A 19,475-nucleotide genomic window follows, 5' to 3' on the forward strand; every position below is an offset into this window, starting at 1 on the left:
GTTTCTCTCCTGACTCAGCCTGTTTTTTTAATTCTCATGGAATATTCAGATACACGTCTATGGAGGGGAGTGTAGAAAATTTCAAGTGGTCTGAATAAAACAGCTGAAGCAAATTTTTAAAACTTTCTTATTTCTCTCATTTTCTGAAGATGGCTGTATTCCATCTGTTCAAATTATTGCCATTATTTTTAAAAATATGCATAAAACATACAAAAAGCGGAAACTTTTACTTGCAAACAGTTTCATAGATGTGATGCGAGCAGTTTACTGATTTCAGTTGTGGAGTGAATTGTGTTTGTGTTAAAGATTAAGAGCTCATCAATTAATGAAGAAATATTTTGGAACACATTGTTACAGATCTTCCAGAGGGTGCAGTGAAGGGCCTTTGCAAACTCTTCTGCCTTACTCTGCATCGATACCGGTGAGTAAATTGATGTGGAAAGGCTGTATGATTTAATCTATCAGTATTTACATGTTTGTTAGTTAGACTGTTCTGGAGCATCTGGAAATGTTAGCATGCAATGTCACAGAGATGTGTGTGACACTGAAGGGTGTCATTTGTAATTAGGCTCTCAGGATAGGTTTGACATTAGAAAGTTTTGCAACACTTGCCTTGCATTTTACCTTTAATTTTGAAATTAAACCCTTTGTCCTGTGGTTCAGTTTGCAAGAATGAACACCCATGTCCTTGTGAAGCAGGACCGAGGTGTCTTTTAGATGCCTTTTAGACACTTCTAGATGGGATTAAATCACGATCTCTTGCAGAGGAGCTGTTCAGAACCTGTTTTCTTCTGCAACATGCTGGAGAGCCTCCACATAACTGCTGTCGCTTGTGGAAGGGAATGGAGCTTTCTACCAGAAACTTTTCCAGTTTTTGGAACAGAAAGGATAAAGTAGTTACTACCTCCACACAGAGCCCTGTGTGTGATGTTGGCAGGTTTGTGATGCTCACTGTATGTTTGTCACTGCAGGGATGCAGCGTCCCGCCGAGCCCTGCAGTCGGCCCTTCAGCAGCTCGCAGAGTCCCAGCCGGAGGCAACGGCAAGAAACCTTCTGCACTCTCTGCAGTCTTCAGGGATCGGTGGCAAGGCTGGAGTTCCCAGGTGCTGGATGAGTTGCCTTGTGTGGAAATGGTTCTGAGTTGCTGGTAGTTGCTCCTGTGTTCAGAGTGGTTGTTCTGCTGCTGTTTGGCAGAGGTGTTAAAAACCTTCAGAGACAAAGTTGTTAATGCCTTTCAGATGTTCCTCTCTTACCAGGATATTTACACTGCTTTCCCAGAAGACAAGAAAGAGGTATCAGTGCTGGTGGATTGGGTCTGAGTTAGAGCTTTGCTTTTGTTAAACTTCAGATCTTTTATCAAGAAACAGTCTCCAAAATGTTTAGGAAAGGGGATTTCCTTACCCATCAGGTCTTCAGCTGGTGGAATTCAATCCCTTGGTATAGACAGGGAGATAATGAAATTGGAAGCTGAGCTGAGCAACAAGGAGCTCTTCTCTTGTGGTAACTTCTGGAAACACTTGTGGTTCCAAAGGGTGACTTAGGGTATTGCTGAGCTGACACAGGCCACAGGGTGCCATCCTGTAGTGCCTCTGTGGCTGAACTAAGTGCAGCTTTAGAAAAATCCCTGATCTGGGTTCCAAGGCTTGCAGTGACAGGATATTCACCCTTCAGTCATGGTGACTGGCCTTGTGTGCAGGGACACTATCTACATTTTTTCACTTTGAAATAGAGATCTAAAGGGGGTGAGGATCCTCAGGGAGCTGCGAGGTGGGATCTGTTGCCTGTAGCAGAGGGAGGGGGTGAGGGTTGGCAGAAACCAGAACCATGCAGTGTGCCAGGAGGGAATGTGAGCTGAGGAAAGATTTGGCAATCTAAGGCTGGGAAGCTCTTGACAGTAAAGTTGAGCAGCAGGTGAGAAATCTTGAGTCACTTTTTGGGCACTCTCAGTTGGTAAATTATTTAACTCTCATTTCTGTAATGCCGCTGGGAAGATCCAAAAATGGTCTCTTTCTTCTGCTATGGTTTCTCATTATTCCCAGCAGGCAAGACTTATCCTCTGGTGTGCCATTTGGAAGCTCTGAGTGTCAAACCAGAGCTGAAACAGCTTCCATTAAAAGCGAAGGCTTTAGCTGCATTTTTGTGTGACAAAATTGCCTGTCAGTCAGGTGCTGTTCTGACATGGGCAAAGATGGGTCTGTTATGATCTAGTAGGTGTAGATTTCCTACTGGGAGCTGTAGATTTACTTCCCTCTCCTGTTTGTGCAACAGTAAGAGCAGTGGGTCTGCAGCTCTGCTGGCGCTCTCCTGGACGTGCCTGCTTGTACGCACAGTCTTTCCGACGCCTGACAAGAGACAGGGAGAAACATGGAAAAAACTGGTAGGTTCTTTTTGGTTTGCAGAAGTATCCCTTTGGAGATAAGGACTTAAATATTTCTAATGTCTTTAAGTTGCTGAAACATGGCAAATAATTCTGAATGTAACTGATAACAGCAGGTTAAAATCCAGGTTTACAAGGGAATCTGGTGTATTTTGATCTCTCCTGTTCTGCTGGAGGAAGCAGGAGATGTGTAAAGCATGAGAGAGGGGCAGTCTTGCAGCTGTGCATACAGAGGTGGCTATTGGTGCTTCTAAGGTGTATCTGCAGTGTGGCATGAAGTCCTTGTGACTCCCTTGAAGTGTGAGATTGTGTCATACGGTATCAAATAGCTTTTTACTTTCTTTTCACCTCCTTTAACAACACGAACCTGTGACCACGCTCACAGCACCTTGGGATATAGTCGAAACACACTTCAAGAAGGGATGTAATCTGATATAAATTGCTGCTTTCAAAGGTGGAGTTTCCAAAACTGTTATTCATGGTTCTGCAAAGAGGTGCATGTGGGATGAAAGCAATGGCAGCTTGTGGGAAGAACTTACATGTCCTAAGGACATTTTCTTAAGCAGATTCTGCTAATCAGCGGCATTTGGCATGTCTTATTTGATATGAACTCTCTGAGAAGCAAGTGCATGAAGGTTTTCTTGGCTGTTGCCCTTGGCAGGTGGAGGTTCAGTGTTTGCTCCTCTTGGAAGTCCTGGGAGGTTCTCATAAGCAGGCGGTGGATGGGGCCGTGAAGAAACTGAACAGGCTGTGGAAAGAGGTGATGTATAACCTTATGTGCCATAGTCAACAGCTGTTCTGGCTTCTCTGCTGTTAACATGCCTTGCTCTTTTTCTCTCCAGAACCAGGATCTGGTGGATCAGTACCTATCTGTCATTCTTGGTCTTGGACCAAACCAGAGTTATGCTGCAATGCTGGGACTTGTGGTGCAGTTTTGCACAGCCCAGAAGGAGATGGATATTATTAAACGATACAAGGTACATCTGTTGTACTGCTGGTTTTTTGGGGGAATAAGAAGCGTCACTTGTCATCATGGAGAAGGGGCTGAACAGATGTCTCAGTGAGGCTGGTACTTTGCATCTGCCCCTGTTTCACTATATATATTCAGTAGTTCTGCACTTCTGCCTTTAGAGGAGGTTTGGAGGTTTAGAGGAGGTGCCAGATCTGTGGCTGTTTGGTGTTGCCTGGGCATTTCTGTAGGTTGCCAACACTGCAGCTTCCTGCCTTCTCTCTGTTGTGGGAATGAAAGGCAGCTCTCAGTGTGGTTTGAGTGTTGGGCTCAGGGTAGAGCAGAGAGCAGCAACTTCTGCTTGACTGACTTACGTGAGGGTGGAAGCAAAGCTGCTGTGTAGGGAGTAGGGCAGCCTTCCAGAGGAGAAGGAGGTGGGGTGTCCAGCCTGGTTTCCCTACAGTGTGCTGGGAGCTGTGTACAAGTTGTGATGTGGCTGTAATCTGGTGTTTCTGCTTGCTCAGAGTGCTCTCCTGGATTTCTACTTGAAGACCATCCTTATGAGCAAGACAAAGCCTCAGAAGCACCTACTGGTGAGACACTGTTGCAGAGGTGCTTTGCTTTGTCCCCTGGCAGCCTTGGGGGTGGTGCTGACGCTCTGTTCCTTTGCAGGACAGCTGTTCCCCGCTCCTCCGCTACATGTCCCACGCAGAGTTCAAGGACTCGGTTTTGCCAACTCTGCAGAAATCCCTGCTACGGAGTCCTGAGAATGTAATCGAAAGTGAGTGTGTTGTCTCTGTGTGTTGCTCTGTCAAAGAGCCTCCTTAGAGGTCTGGAGCTGTTGGGGCAGTGTCTCTCTGGACTGTGCTGCTGGTACTGCGAGTGCAGGCAGCAGGATTGTCTGACATCCTAGGGTTAGATGTGGAGAAGCAACATTTGTAGTGTGATCCCAAGTGTCAGGGTGTGTTTTAGCTACTGTTTGCACCAAGGACGGGATTTCACAGCTGAGTGCTAAGAATAATCCTGAATTAATCTATTCACTGGGCATCAGTAGGGTTTTTTTATTGCTACTCCTTACTACCCTGACTCTCTTGATGTGAATTGTGGGGAAGGGTGTATTAAAATGCTAAAAACAGTTACTTAACAGAATGTAATGTGCCATTATCTCTTCTGTCTTCAGCAATCTCTTGCTTGCTTGTGTCTGTGAACCTGGATCTCAGCCAGTATGCTCTGGACATTGTGAAAGGACTGGCCAGTAAGTGCTCTCACTGCTGGGGGGAATGATGAATTCAGAATAAAGCTTTCCTCAACTTTCTGGCTACACCTGTAACAGCTTCACTACTGATGAAGAGGTGGTTTTACATGGGAGGGAGGATGATGCTGTAACTTGAAACTGGAATAGTTCATGTGATGGTTCCAGAAGCCAAGTTAAGCCACGTGTAAAGATATGTCCTTGCCTTGCTGATTTTAAGCAGTTTATCATAAGGAACTCTTAGCTTGTGCATTATTTTCTAGGTCATCTGAAATCCAACAGTGTGCAGCTGATGGATGAAGCAGTTGTGGCACTGAGGAACCTGGCTCGGCAGTGTAGCGATCCTTCGGCTGTGGAGTCGCTGGGCAAACACCTTTTTGCCATCTTAGGGGGTGAGTAAATTGTAGGATAAGCAGTGGGGATGAATACAGGTTTGTCAGCCTCAAGGAGTTCTGTGTATTGTATTTTCTGTTGTCTGTAGCTGCTTGTATGGCAGGGGTGGCTCAACCTGGCTCAGGGATAATGGGGCAAGCTGTTGTATTTTGGAGAAGATTCTCCATGTAGCACATAGCAGTTGTCTGTAAGTCACCTGTCACCCATGTGTTCCTTGTTGGCAGGCTCAGAGGGGAAGCTGACAGTTGTTGCTCAGAAGATGAGCGTCCTTTCAGGTGAGGATCCTAGAAGAAAACTGCTTCTTTGGTGAAAGAAATTCAGCAAAAGGCTGAATGGGAGGGATCTGTATTTCAGCCTTCAGGATTCCCCACCTGTCTCTCTGAATTGGCTGTAGTTGAAGCCATAGAGGGTGCTGGATACCACATACCAGTTCTGACTTTCTATTCAAAGAAAATAATTGGCTGGTAGGCCAAATATTTTATTCAAAGAAGACTTGTTTCCTGAGTAAAAATGAAGACAGAGATCCTCCAGTGTTGGTACCTGGTGGATGTGACATCTAGATGTAGTGACAAGAAAAAAGATGTCTGTGCAAGGATTGAAATGTGAAGGGTCATTCTTTATTGGCTTTAGATTTTGTGCTGGTAGTTTGGGAACTGCTGAGAGAATTCTGTCCTTTCAGGGATTGGCAGCCTTAGTCACCATGTGGTTTCTGGACCCTCCAGCCAAGCTCTGAGTGGAACCATGGCTGAGCTTTTCATCCCTTTCCTGCAACAAGAAGGTGAGACCTCTTGCCTTTGTTCTGGGTTTGCTAAGCTGCTTTTATCTTGAGCAGGATTTCCACATAGCCTGTAATTCAGGGTGAATCTGGAATCTTGGCCACTGTGTTATGGAGTCTGTTGCCCTATTGTGATGAGTAGCCCCATGGAAAAGTGCAGTGCCTGTTAGGAGCACATGTGTTCTTTTCTTGCATTCTGACATTGTTACCTGCTTTCTGGTTTATATTCCTGTACTTGATGCAGTTGCTGAACTGACATGAGCTCTGTGTTCCTTCCCAGTCCATGAAGGCACGTTGGTTCATGCAGTCTCTGTCCTGGCTCTCTGGTGTGTTCGGTTCACCACAGAGGTTCCTAAAAAGCTGGTGGAATGGCTAAAGAAAGCCTTCAGCCTTAAAACCTCAACTTCAGCTGTGAGACATGCCTACCTGCAGTGCATGCTGGCCTCCTTCAAAGGTAAAACTGGGCACCTTTATTTTTGTCTTGCACTAGAATTGTAAGATTTCTAGCTCAGGGACCATGCTTTTGTTTTATATAGCACCCCACTCACTGAAATCTTGGTTTGTGTCTTTGACTCTTGGAAGCTTTAAAAAAAAGAAATAAAATTACTGTGTTTGAAATGAAGAACTTAAGAAATTATTATCTTTTGGTGATCCTCTTGAGATTTGCATCTGTTGGTCCTATCCCCTTTGACTGCAGCATTTCATCCACAGTTGTTAGACCTCTGGGATTCCTTAACTTGTGAATGTTTGAAGTGGAACAGATGGTCATGACTTGCCAGGAATTTACTTTCCCTCTCTTAAGAAAACATTAATCTTTGAAGTCAGACTTCCTGTGATTTGAACTAATTCCTTTAATGTAACTGAATTAGCATTTTCTTTTGCATCCCATGAACAGAAACTGGTATTGAGATGGGACTGCTCTGTCTGTGAGGAAAGGACTGAAGTTGTTACCATCTAGCTTTTCACACTTTAATATTACTGATTGGCAAATACTCTGGGAGATTCAGAATCCCCCCCAGCATGTGTCTGATTCCTTTCCTTGTCTCATAACAGCAGAAGAAACACTGATACCTGGGTTGTAAAGTGAGAAGAACCATGTTGCTTTGTAACCTGTCTCTTTTGTCTCCTCAGGTGACACATTATTGCAGGGAATGGACTTGCTGCCAATGCTCATCCAGACAGTAGAAAAAGCAGCGTCTCAAAGTACTCAGGTTCCCATGGTAACTGAAGGAGTTGCTGCGGCTCTGTTGATCTGCAGGATGTCTGTAATTGAGGGACAAACTGGTAAGGTCACAAAACAGCTGGCAGAATCCAATATAAACAGGTTCTGAGGGTTAACACTTCTTCCTGATAATGTGCAGGGGATACTATTCCCTAATCTGTGGATAGTTTCTGCATAGAAAATCATTACTATTTTGTAAACCAGGGAAAGATTAATTCCTGTCTCATTCAGGGAAGAATTCTTGCTCTTCCATGGCTTTGCAAATTCCAGCTTCCATTCAGTTAAGGCAATATTCCTCTTTATTCTGACAGATGATGTTCACTCAGACCTTACATGGTAGGAGTTGACTGATGTATTGAAATAATTACTTGATTGTTATTTGGGTAGTGTTTTGGAAAGCATGAGGAACTGAGTTCATACATCTATCAGATATAAAACCCAGGTGTGTTCTACCAGAAGCAACACACCACTTCCCTCCTTTCCTTCATTTTTGGGAAGGTTTGCCCTATGAAAGATTAAGGTGAATCAGACTTTACATTTCACATGTGTAAGTCAGAGAAATGTATTTTTGTCAGCAGGTGATTTTTTGGCATGTTTATAGTTCTGAATGAGAGAGATGAGAGGCTTTAGAACTGAAGACAAGTAAGGCTTAGAAGTAACTTGAGGGATTTCAGGAGACAGAATTCTACTGTATTTTATGTGCACTGGTGATTCTGACTTATTTTGAAACATCCTTGATAGACATCTGTTCTTTTCCTGTCAGAGTCTAAGCTGAGTGGGTTCTGGCAGCTGATTCTGGATGAGAAAAAACAAATTTTTACATCTGAGAAGTTCTTGCAGTCTGCATCAGAGGAAGGTAAATTGGCAGTTATTGTATATCCAGTTGCTGTTTAACTCTGTTTCTTAGTACTTACAAGAACTAATGTTTTTGTTAGTCCTGTTCTATGATCCTTGGAGGATGGAGTTTCAGATTAAAATGAACAGTGTACTCTTCAGAAGTACACCTAGACTAGTTGTAGTCTAAGCTTGACAATGAATCAGTTTATTTCTTGATGGACCTGTTATCACACATTTATCATTCCAAAACAAAATGTATCTGAATGGTGTTCCCATTTGTAAGTAAAGAGGTGCAGCTAATCTGAGGGATGTGGAAAAGCATAAAATTTAGAATAAGATGGGAGAAAGTAAAATAAGGCTGGAGAATAAAAAATGTAGGTGAAAATCTTAAGAAATGTGGGGGAAGAGTAATAACAGACAGAAGTGAATTGGACTATAAATTAGTGTTTCTGTGCTCTGTTTTGATTGATTGTGTTTAAAGATTAATTGAAAAAAAAATTAATGGAATGTGCCCAACAGAAAACATTACTGACTATCTACATTGTAAACTGGAAGTTTTGAAAAACAGTTCATTAATCATTTCTCTGAAATGAATTAATTTATCTTTTGTACAAAGGTACAATAGGTAAAGTTTTCTAAATGGGAAATGTAATTTCTCCTTTGCTTCCTGCAATCCCTGCTTCCTGAAGGCACTGTGCATATCCATTCATTTTCTCTCCTAAGTCTGCAAATATCCTGAAACAGCGTGATTTGGAAAATTTTGGAATGGTCCCTTAGGATGTTAGATCCAAGAACTAATGCTGAGAGTAAATACTGTCATGGTTTGTTGTTGCTGATTTAGGCAAAGCTGTCCAGCTGTGACATCATTAACGTGCCCAAATCACGATACCTTGGATGTCAGATCCATGCTTAGGGGGTTATTACCCACCCCATGTTTCAGGGCTTCTGCTCCTGCTTGTGTGATGTGGTTGAGCATCCATTCACAAACCAAAGGGTCCAGTGACAGCTGACACTCAGTACTCATTTTGTTTCACTGAAGCTCTTTGGGGAGGGCTCAGGAAATAAAGTACTGATGCAGTGAGTGTGGTGTTTATCATTTGCTTTGCTCTGTCAACTTAAACCAAAATAGGTCACACACAGTGGTCAGGAAAATTGTCCTGGGATCCAGCTAACAACACTTGTATGAAATCATGGTTCTGTTCCCAGTCTTGGCAGACCTGAGTTGGATTTGTCTCTAGCTTCACTGAGAAGATTATGTAGAGGCTCAGCTTGGGGAGCTATTTCACTGTGTCCTGCTTGCTGTTTGTTTGTTTTCAGGTAAAAAAAATACATCTACTTCCTTCTGAAGTTCCATGCTATTTTAAATATTTGTCTTTTCCCACAGCCATGTGCACAGTGCTGCAGCTGACAGAGCGCCTGCTCCTGGATCATGCCCAGCGGCTGCCTGAAAGCAAAGTTCAGTACGTAGAGTGCACTTCTGTCCCAGATCCGTGTCTGATCCCGGAGTGCCGGTGTGGGCAGTGGGGAGGGTGGGCTTGGGACGTGGCATGGAGAGTGGAACTCTTGGTGCTTTTGTGTCCAGTTGGTTTGCAGAGCTGCCTCCCTGGCTAAACCTGTGTGTCTGTTTTCAGGCAGTACCACCGTGCCCTGGTTGCCGTCCTGCTGAGTCGGACCTGGCACGTTCGGAGACAGGCCCACCAAACAGTTAAGAAGCTCCTGTCCTCTCTGGGAGGGTACAAACTGGCCTATGGGCTCTTGGAGGAGCTCAAAGTGGTTCTCAGTTCTCACAAGGTGAGTAGCCAAGAAGCCTGGTCTGTGCCCAGGCAGTTGTATACTGCCAGTCACCTTCCTGCCCTAGATTTGCTGTTAGTATTGACATACAGCCTGATGTGAAGATTATTCAGCTCCAGATGTTCTCCTAGAATGCCATTTGTTACTGGATTACTGCATATTACAGTAAAAATGTCTATGGTGTGCCTATTCTTCCATATATATATACAAAAAGACGTATTATTCAAAATTATTTGGGGAGGAAGCTGTAGTTTTCCATGGCCTTCTATTAATTTAATGCAAATTTAATCCCTACTGGAAGACCAAGTGCTTAATTCCTTTCTTTGTATTCTGGTTCCTTTGCCCTGGCTTATAGCTCAGGCTACCTATTTAAAACAAATATAGTATAAATACTTTAATGGCAACTGTAATAAAAAATAAAAGAGGAAACACTGAGTCCTGTATTATTGGGCTTGCTGCTAGGGCAGCACCATGTCAAGTTGTGTAATAGATTAAGCTGTATTAATTAGGTAGCAAGGCTGGGGCTTGGTAAATAATCTTCCCATGTAACAGACACAGCCTGAACAAAGTATTTTTGAAAATATACTGGGTAAAATTAGACTGCAGAAGTCGGGCATACTGTTCCCAGCCAGCTGGCTCAACCTTTTCCAAAGTCTTCTTTGCCAGAAGTGATCATTTTAGTTTTATTTTACCCCAACTGAGTATAGTCCTCCATGCCTGATCTTTCTGCCGCTGTCATCTCTTGTGCTCTGGTTTTGCTGTTATCCTTTATCCCTTCCTTCCTTTGAAAACTTCAGGGGTTTGTTACTGACAGGGAGGTGATTGTTGGCATTCAGTCTGGTGTTACTGTGGGGAGGTGCTCAGGGCTCAGGAGGGTTTGGTGTTGTCCATCCAGGTTCTGCCTCACGAGGTCCTGGTGATGGAGTCAGGAGAGCTGTCGGAGCTGGGAAGGACATACATTCCCCCCCGAGTGCTTCTCGAGGCACTCTGTGTCATCTCAAGTGTGGCAGGGCTTGATGTGGATTCCTCTGAGCCAGAGAAGCTGGCCCTGGAGATGCTGCTGGTGAGCCATCATCCTTCTGTAGGTAAGTGCAGGGATAAGACCCTCATGGTCAATGCATGGGGTTTTATTGTACACCTTTATTTCATTGTATCAGCAACCTGCTTCTCATTTATTCTTCTTACCAGTGGCAGTGCAGCCCGGACTTTGGCCAGCCCTCCTCATCAAGATGAAGATAGATCCCAAAGACTTCATTAGCAAACACCTGAATGACATCTTGCCCAGGATCACTGCCCACACTCCAGAGAACCAGGTGATTAATTCCTGCTTTCCTTGTGGTAGTTTTGGGAGATACCTTGGAACAGGAGAATTTTCTGGAGGAGTTCAGTACTAACTGATCTATAAGGAAGGAGATCTATCTAAAAGGTGAGGAAAAGGCAGGTTCAAAAAGAACGTCTCTGGTGAAAAGGAGGTGGAATTTAAGGGAGAAAGAATGTACCAGCAACTGAGTAGAATTTTAGATAAGATTCAAGTACTCACTAAACAAGGCATTAGGGATTAGAACATAATGAGGGCTGCCTCAGCAGGGTATACTTCTTGGAGACAATTTTAAGGAATTCTGATTATGTTTTTTCCTTCATTTCCCTGACAGTCATGTATGAATGCAGTGGGATCTCTCTCTCTGCTTTCACCTGGTAGAGTGCTGCCACAGCTCATCAGCACTATCACAGCATCAATGGAGAATCCAGCTCTGTGCCAGGTTACTCGAGACGAATTTGCCATCATGAAGACACCTGAGGGAGAACTGTATGACAAGTCTATAATACAGAGGTAAGACTTAAATTTCTTGTCTCTCTGCACCTGGGGATTGATCACTGCTGGCATCTTGCCAGTGGGTGACTGGGTGTGTCAGATGCTTTTTCTGGACTGGAGTTCCCAGATTTTTGTGTCCGGATCTCAGTCCAGATCAGTGCTGATTCTTTTCTCTACTTTTCCTTCTCAGTGCTCAACAGGATAGCATGAAAAAGGCTAACATGAAGAGGGAGAACAAAGCTTATTCCTTCAAGGAACAAATCATTGAGCTGGAGCTGAAGGAGGTGAGTTGATGGGAACAGGAAAGCCAGGCTGATCAGCACCTTCACTGCAACTCATCTGTGTTGTTGCATGGCTTCTGGCATATGTGTGGGAAAGATTCTCTGACCTTCTTTGAATAATTAAACATTGTCTTCTCTTGTATCTGTATGTATCCATTTCTTTTCTGTTATATTTGTATTTTGATATGCTGTTCTACCTACTTGCTAGTCCCTGTTTTCTCTCCTCATCTCTGGTTCAATGTGTCTTGTGTAACTTTCCCAGTAAGAGTTGTTCCATAGGTGCTTCCATCTTGTCATCAGCCAGCAGTTCTGTTTGGCCTGGCCAGGGCAGTGGGTGTGAGTGGGGGGGAAGAACTTGGTGAAAGGAGAGGAATGTGCCAGGTTGACTGGAACAATCTTTTATTAAAGGTTGACTTCTCTTTGCTCTGGGGAGGACAGCTCTTTTTAACGATATTAAATGATTTGTGACCAACTTAAACACGGGAGAAACTTATGCTGCTAATGGGACATTAAAGTGTTGTTAACCTGCTGATTTCCATTTTGTGTCTTTACTCAAGAGGGAATATATTTGGAAGTGTATTTTGATACTGTTTTAAAAGTAAACAGCAAATAATCTCAGTGTGTCCAACTTTCTTCTCTACCTAATTGAGTAGCTGGTGTTAATAACTAGCTTAATAATGTCTATGGCTCTCTACTGCAGGAGATAAAGAAGAAGAAAGGAATAAAGGATGAGGTGCAGCTGACAAGCAAGCAGAAGGAGCTGATGCATGCACAGCTGGAAAGGGAGGCTCAGATAAGAAAACGGTTGAAGGAGGTGAGTTTTGATTGTATTTTTTGCCACCTCTGCAGCTACCATGACCCAAGTAATTTTGATGAAAGGAAAATGATGTAACATAGAGAATATCTGGCAATCACCTGTTTGTTTCTTTTATTAGAAATTAGATTTAACAACTTGGTTTTTTTCCCAATGGAGTTTTTGTATGGTAACCTTTTGAATTGTTTCTCTTACAGCTTGATAATGAGCTGGAAACAGCTCTAGGACTCCTGGACACTGTTATAAAGAAAAAGCCTCCTGGTCTCACTCAGTACATCCCTGGTCTCATCAGTTCCTTCTTGCCACTTTTTCGATCTCCTTTGGCTGCTCCAAGGATTAAGAAACTTTTTCTTTCCTTAGCTTCCTGTGTCATGCCTGCTCGACTGAAAACCTTTGGTTAGTATTTGCAGTTGCTATTTAAGGGCAAGGTAGATTATTTTTGTGGCAGGGCAGTGAAAATTCTTGCTCTTACAAGCTGTGGATCACAACCAAGAAAAGCCAAGAGGAAAAACCACCTGGAACAGTTCTTAGGGAGATGACTGTGATTTCCCAGAGATACGACTTCTGGATAGGACTGGGACCAAAGACAAGGAGTTGTCTGGTCATTGTGACCAGCTCTGGGGAGCAGTTGGTTGCTGTGGGACCATCTCCTGTGTGCAGAGTTTAGAGGATGTGAGTGTAGCTCACACATGTTGTGAAGAAAGCTGTCCCCTGTCAGCCCCGGGGCTGGCCTTCCTCTCTGTGCCTCTTTGCAGCCTGACTGTTGCTCTGAGCTTTGTTACAGTTCTTGAGTCTGTGTTCCTGGGGATTTTCCTCTCGAGGAATCTTTGGGTTTAGTCCTCTCATGGGTTCTTCGTTCTTTCTTTGCAGGTACTTTAGTGAGCCACGTGACCTTGCGGCTGATGAAACCAGAATGTGAATTAGATGAATCCTGGTGCCAGGAAGAGCTGCCCACTGCTCTGAACAGAGTTGTCAGCTTGCTGCATGCCCACACCATCCCCAGCCGAACTGGCAAGGGAGAGCCAGGTAAGAAGGATGGTCAGTATGGTACATCCTGCTGACATTCTCCCCCCCTCCAATAAATATAAATTGGTTTAGTTTTCAAAGTTTGTATAATATTTTGTGAGGCTTCACTTTTTTTATTTTAATTGGATAACTCTTCATAGATATGAAAAACCTTAAGGGTTTTTTTTTTGTGTGCTGGTAGTAGTAGAAGTGATGTTACAAGTGTAGTAAGTGTAGAAAGAAAATAGCAGTATTTTTTCTTAAAATGGTTCATACAGAAATAATAGCAGTGAAATTAAGGCTCATCTTTGCCAAAGACAGCTCCTACATTTCAACACCACTTAGCATAAGGGATTCAGCAAGACTAAGTGGAAAGACAAAATAATTGCTTGTTATCTGTGATCTCAGCAGTGAAGTACCCGTGGCCTCTACTTGTTTGCTGTGTGGTGCTGCAGTTCATGAATATTTTATTATGGCATGGTTGTAGAAGGAGCACTTCTTTCCACTCTGTAACACGAGGGCAAGCGTATGATCTGAGTTAAAATAAACCTTTTTTTTATTTTATTAATGGAGATAGTTTTAATCTAGATCACTTCCAGAATCTCCTTCACAGGGGGGTGCACAAGTGCTTGTGCCACTCCACTGACAGTAACAGTAGAGAAGAGGAGGGTTGGTGTGTGTCCTTTGGGGGCCGGGCTGGCTTAGGTTGTCTCACATCATCTGCTGTACTGCAGGGATATAGAGGTGGTTCACCCAGGCTTTGAGGCTGTTCCTCATCTAACTCAGTAAAAGCTGCTGTGGTAGATGGTGTATATTTTTAAGGGAAATGTGGGGTTCTGTTTGGTCCCTTACCCCCGTAGTTCAGTTCTCCCCTTGCTGTTCAGCTGCCGGTCAGATGTGCAGAGGTGTGACTGTGGCACATGTCATTGTCACAGCTGAGCAGTGGCAGTTGACCATGTTGAACAGCACTTCAGTGCTGAACAGCTTGGTGATAATTCAGTGTCTTCACTATGCAATTTACTGCCACAGTAAGTGCAAGTTCATTAACATTTGAATCCATTTTCAGGCTTATTTCCAGAGAAAAGTGGACATATTTTGAGTCCTTCAAGATTTCCTACAGTGCTTAATTAAATTAATATCCAATTATTTTTTTCCACTTCTGCAGAAGAGAAAGGCAGTAGTTTCCATAGCACTTTGTTGGACAAGTCATGTTACATTCCCAAATGATTTTTTCTCATTTTCAAAGTTCTTTGGAATGTTGTAGAGGATTGGTTAGAAATGCGAGGACATATGAACATGGCTAAGGCTATGGATGAGCTGCTAAAGTATAAGACTACTGCTAAAGTATAAGCAGTCTCACTAGGCCCATGAGAAAGTCTGAGATAGCAGGGCCGTGAGAAAGCAGCAGCATCCTTGGGTATTCTAAATTGAGCTGAAAAACGGGAGCTAGGCATTACCAAAACAAAGACACTTAACGAGCCACCTGTGTAAACAATGGAAAGCAGTTAAGATGATATCACCACCTAACTGAGTACCAGTAATGAGCCTAATTTCTGTAATATTCATGAACCTATTATAGAGTGTATATTAAGCTGCTGTCAATCTACAATAAACGAAGTTCCTGGATTCTCACATTGAGGTGTCTAGAGCTTTCCATTGCGACAGAATGTAGTTGTTTTCTATGTGATTTAGTAGAGGTTAATTTCTCTGGTTACCATGAGACCTAAGACAGACCCTACCTCCTTGTAATGTGGATGATAAAATTTATCATTCATTACAGAATATATCTTGGCTTTTCAGCAATCTTTTTCATGTTGGTCAGTACCAGCTACTGTATAAATAGAACATTTATCATCTCAGATAAAGCTTTCTTTCTCCTGCTACATATAGAGGGATAGTGGTTGAAACCTAGAAATACCTGACCAATACTTCAAAATGAAAAAAAAGTATAAAAGCAAACAGATACTGAGAAAACAGAGAGAAAAAAATCCCACATCAGAAATGGAGGGGGTTTTACTGAAGCTGTTCATGTTAAATAGGAGCTCACAATATGTTTGGGATTTAATACTTCTCCCTTGAACTACTTTTGCAGTATCTGTGCCCTACATAAGCTGACTAATACTGCAGTATTGTATCTGCAGTGCTCTTCATCTGCATCTTGGAAATTTAAAGTTGGGCGTTCTCTGTCAGCACAGATTGGATGTAGAAAGGAAATGTTTTCCCTAGGCATCTGATACTTGAATTTTAACTGGACTAACTGAGGGACTGGAAGGAGCATTCGCTATATCCTATAGCCAGGGTTCTGTAAGAAGGAAGGAGCAAAATCTATAACAGTGGGAATCCAAAAGCTTTGATTTTTCAAGGAGGGGAGTTGAGATTTGCACCAGAATTAGATGGACCTCATTCTCAAGGATCCAGCTGAAGACTGGAATGACAGGTTAGCTGGTTTGGCAGGAAGTGTTTAAAGGAAATATAGCTGCCAAACAGGCCCTTGCTTTGGTACAAATGAACTTTAAAATTGACTAAAACAGATTTTATTTCAGCTTTGGTTGTGTAATGGATCTGATTTTGTGTCCCATCCCCTGCTGCCTGCAAGTATTTCCAGTATAGACAAAACCTCAGTTTTGCCTGTCTACTTTAATCCACTGAATTGTTTAAATTTCATTTACAGTGTGTATTTTTGCACTGTTGAGGCATTGGAAGTAATTTGGAATCCTAATGTGACTTTAATTAAACCCAGACAGAATCATAGAATCATTTAGGTTGGCAAAGATCCTTAAGATCATCAAGTCCTACCCTTAACCTGGCACTGAAATGCCAGAAGTCACTGATGGAGCAGGGGCATAGCAATACTTAGGGTCACTCAGCATGTTTGTTCATGAGGCTGAAGCTTGGCCACACACCCAAGTGTACATTTTATACCAATCAGTGTTATAAAAAACCCATGGGGGGATCAGCTGTGCTCACAGGGTTATTTTTCCTTTTCACAGGTGCTGCCCCATTATCAGCTCCAGCATTTTCCTTAGTCTTTCCTCTCCTGAAGACAGTTATGACCGAGACACCTCATGACAGCGAGGACAAGGAGGAGTTCCTGGTCAAGATTCTGCAGATCCTTACAGTCCATGCTCAGCTGAGATCATCAGGAAATGGCCAGGCATTGCTGGTGGATGAGGTGAGAGCTGTGGGGATCCAGCAGCTGATCAGATGAGCCTTAGGATAAAACAACTGATGTGTAAACTGGACAAAGCAGATTAATTCTGCAAGTTAAAGTTAAGAAGGTAAGATTGTTTTATGTCACAGGTTTTGGTACCTGTCCAGCCCTAGGTTTTGGTTGTGATTTTTTAAGAAATGTCATACACAGGCAAGGTACTTCAGAGTCACAAGACATAAAACTTTTCATCTTCACTTTTCAGAATGGCCCAGAGTTGCTGCCCCGGAGGGACATGCTGGTTCTGCTGACCCGGGTGATAGGAACAGGTTCTCCACGGTTACAGGTGAGTCCTCAGCATCATAACTATCAGGATTCTCCCTAACTTTCATCAGCACCCAAATAATGGAAATGCACTCAACTGGTTTAAGTCTCTGAGCCTGGTGGTCAATACAGTCCCAATTTTCTCCTGTGTTTGTGGTATCTTGGAATAAAATGTCTACATCTTTTTTTTCCTGTGGGTTTTATTGCATGAGACATATCCTTTATTCTTCCACAGGTGACATTGTTTCCTTCTCTGAGGCCTTGCTCTGCTGAAGAAGTTCAGTAGTGGCTCCTCTCAGGGTTTGTTCTAAGGGCTGAGAAGGCAGAAAGGTCAATGATAAAAATCAGAGAGTAGGACTGAACTCGGTTTCGTCACTGTCCTTTGGGAATTCCTCCTCCTGTGATGGCACTCAGCCCCTACTCTGCTCTTGCTTTGACAGAAGTACAAGTTGTAGTGGAATCCCTAATATTTCCTCGTGGCATTTTAGGTGTTGGCCTCCGAGGCGCTGACCTCGCTGTGCGCGAGCAGCAGCGGGGAGGACGGCTGTGCCTACGCCGAGCAGGAGGAGATCAACGTGCTCCTGCAGGCCCTGCAGTCTCCCTGCATGAATGTTCGGGATGCAGCTCTCAGGGTAGGTGGAATCATTCAGGGTCACACCGAATTCCTGAAATCTTTGGGAGGTGAATCTTCTCTAACACTGATGAAGAGAGGCTTCAGCTGTGATGGCAGTCTCAGGGTAGTGTGCCTGCTGGAGGGGGCAGTCTGAACGATAATGCTCAGTGCTCTTTGTGCTAGATTTAGGGGTACTCTGGGTTTATGCACATCTTTATTTTATTAAAACAGGTGTGATTAGGACAACTTAACACCTTCTATTTACGATTGCATAGAGCTTGGTCTTAGAGAGAGAAACTGTCAGAAAATTCCTATGTGTATATTGGAAAGCCTCAGCTTAGTCACTTCTGAGAACATAGAACATCCCAAGGGTGCTTGATTTTCTTTGCCATGAAACAAATTCCAGCTTAGCTCACCTGAGCTGTCTTTGTACTTAGAAGCAGAAAAGACTGTAGTCACCAGAGCCTCTCTGCATCCTGCCTGTGGAGCACTATTCCTGAGTTTCACCAGCTCACCTATTAGCAATAGGAAGTCCTTGACCAGCAGAGGCAGTGTAAGGCACCAGCAAACATGAATTTTGATACTTCCAACCACTGAGAGCTTGACTGGGCAAAGGTTTCAAGTGTTTTAAAGCATCTGTTTCTGAAAATCAGATCCTTGCACTGATTCTCCTGTAAACTAATTCAGGGACTGATGGAGCTACAAATGGTTCTGCCAACCCCAGACAGTGATGAGAAGAATGGACTGAACCTGTTGCGGCGCCTCTGGGTAGTAAAGTTTGATGTCAAAGATGAGATTCAGAAGCTGGCAGAGAGGTGAGAGTTGTTCTTGGCTGATTGAGTTTTAAGGGGATCTCTCCTCTGCTCACCTCGGTGAGCTGCACTGCAGGACTTTGCCCCTGCAGCTGGAGCTCTAGGCCACCTGGATATTACATGTAGCAGTGGCTTCCCTTGCTGAAGGGTGACCCATCACCTCTCTGTGTGCCCTGCAGGCTGTGGGAGTCCATGGGGCTGGAGCTGCAGCCTGACCTCTGTTCTCTGCTGATCAAAGATGTCATCTACCACGAAGAGGCAGTGAGACAAGCAGGGGCTGAAGCTCTTTCCAGAGCTGTAGCTCAGTACCGAAAGCAAGCAGCAGAGGTCATGAGCAAACTCACGGAGATTTACCAGGAGAAGCTCTATGTAAGTAGTCTTGTCCTAAGGGCTTGACAGGCATGAGCTTGTGCTTTGTATTTTTTGTTAGTTGCTTTTCCTTTTGTCTCTCTTGAAGATGTGCATTGAGCCTACTGCTGCTGTGTTTGAGCTTCTCACAGACTTCAGTGTCTTGCACCAGCAATAGCACCACTGTACTGAAGGAGGGTGTGCCTTAGGTGGTCCAGGAAGGCTGTGACAGGGCAGGGTCAGTTTAAGTCATTTGGGGTCTAAACTTTCTTCTTGTTTTTTTACCGTGCTCTTCTGCTAGTGGTATCATACCTCTGTGCAGTATTATCAAATGGCACTGCAGCTATGGCTGACAGATCCTCTGTGTCCCCATCCTTGGAAAAGGAATTCTGATGAAATTTTTTTCCTTCCAGAGGCCACCTCCAGTTTTGGATGCTTTGGGACGAGTGATATCTGAATCACCACCTGACCAGTGGGAAGCAAGGTACAGTCATCTTCAGATTGAGCTCAACATTTCCTGTGCGTCTAAATGAGAATTTTTGATTTTTATTTAGAAGAACAAATTATATGCAATTGTGTTGAATTGCTGGTTTCACGTGTCCTTCTGGTAGAGAATATTTGTGCCACTCAAGCAGACTGGGCAGGCAGAACTGAAATGGTTTTAGTTACATCAAATGGATGCTGTCTTCTTTTTGTACTAATAAGAACAGTCTTTCTCTCA

General features: G+C 43.5%; 1 protein-coding gene across 1 annotated transcript in view; it reads left to right on the forward strand.

The window, feature by feature from the left end:
- The window catches only part of GCN1 (GCN1 activator of EIF2AK4), a 40,618-nt gene that overhangs the window by 2,357 nt on the left and 18,786 nt on the right, over nt 1-19,475 (forward strand). Inside the window, exons 3-31 of the mRNA XM_029963287.1 lie at nt 358-421; nt 972-1,103; nt 2,269-2,377; nt 3,039-3,137; nt 3,220-3,354; nt 3,851-3,919; nt 3,999-4,107; nt 4,507-4,581; nt 4,842-4,970; nt 5,196-5,246; nt 5,651-5,749; nt 6,027-6,200; nt 6,878-7,030; nt 7,732-7,824; nt 9,190-9,265; nt 9,437-9,596; nt 10,492-10,681; nt 10,785-10,909; nt 11,249-11,427; nt 11,600-11,693; nt 12,391-12,504; nt 12,702-12,900; nt 13,375-13,530; nt 16,500-16,681; nt 16,923-17,003; nt 17,470-17,613; nt 18,282-18,409; nt 18,586-18,775; nt 19,168-19,238. Coding sequence (XP_029819147.1) covers nt 358-421; nt 972-1,103; nt 2,269-2,377; nt 3,039-3,137; nt 3,220-3,354; nt 3,851-3,919; nt 3,999-4,107; nt 4,507-4,581; nt 4,842-4,970; nt 5,196-5,246; nt 5,651-5,749; nt 6,027-6,200; nt 6,878-7,030; nt 7,732-7,824; nt 9,190-9,265; nt 9,437-9,596; nt 10,492-10,681; nt 10,785-10,909; nt 11,249-11,427; nt 11,600-11,693; nt 12,391-12,504; nt 12,702-12,900; nt 13,375-13,530; nt 16,500-16,681; nt 16,923-17,003; nt 17,470-17,613; nt 18,282-18,409; nt 18,586-18,775; nt 19,168-19,238 — 3,580 coding nt within the window. The remainder of the gene's footprint in view (nt 1-357; nt 422-971; nt 1,104-2,268; nt 2,378-3,038; nt 3,138-3,219; nt 3,355-3,850; nt 3,920-3,998; nt 4,108-4,506; nt 4,582-4,841; nt 4,971-5,195; nt 5,247-5,650; nt 5,750-6,026; nt 6,201-6,877; nt 7,031-7,731; nt 7,825-9,189; nt 9,266-9,436; nt 9,597-10,491; nt 10,682-10,784; nt 10,910-11,248; nt 11,428-11,599; nt 11,694-12,390; nt 12,505-12,701; nt 12,901-13,374; nt 13,531-16,499; nt 16,682-16,922; nt 17,004-17,469; nt 17,614-18,281; nt 18,410-18,585; nt 18,776-19,167; nt 19,239-19,475) is intronic.

Source organism: Manacus vitellinus, unplaced genomic scaffold, assembly GCF_001715985.3.
Source record: "Manacus vitellinus isolate BGI_N305 unplaced genomic scaffold, ASM171598v3 scaffold_58_pilon, whole genome shotgun sequence".
Classification (NCBI taxonomy): domain Eukaryota; kingdom Metazoa; phylum Chordata; class Aves; order Passeriformes; family Pipridae; genus Manacus; species Manacus vitellinus.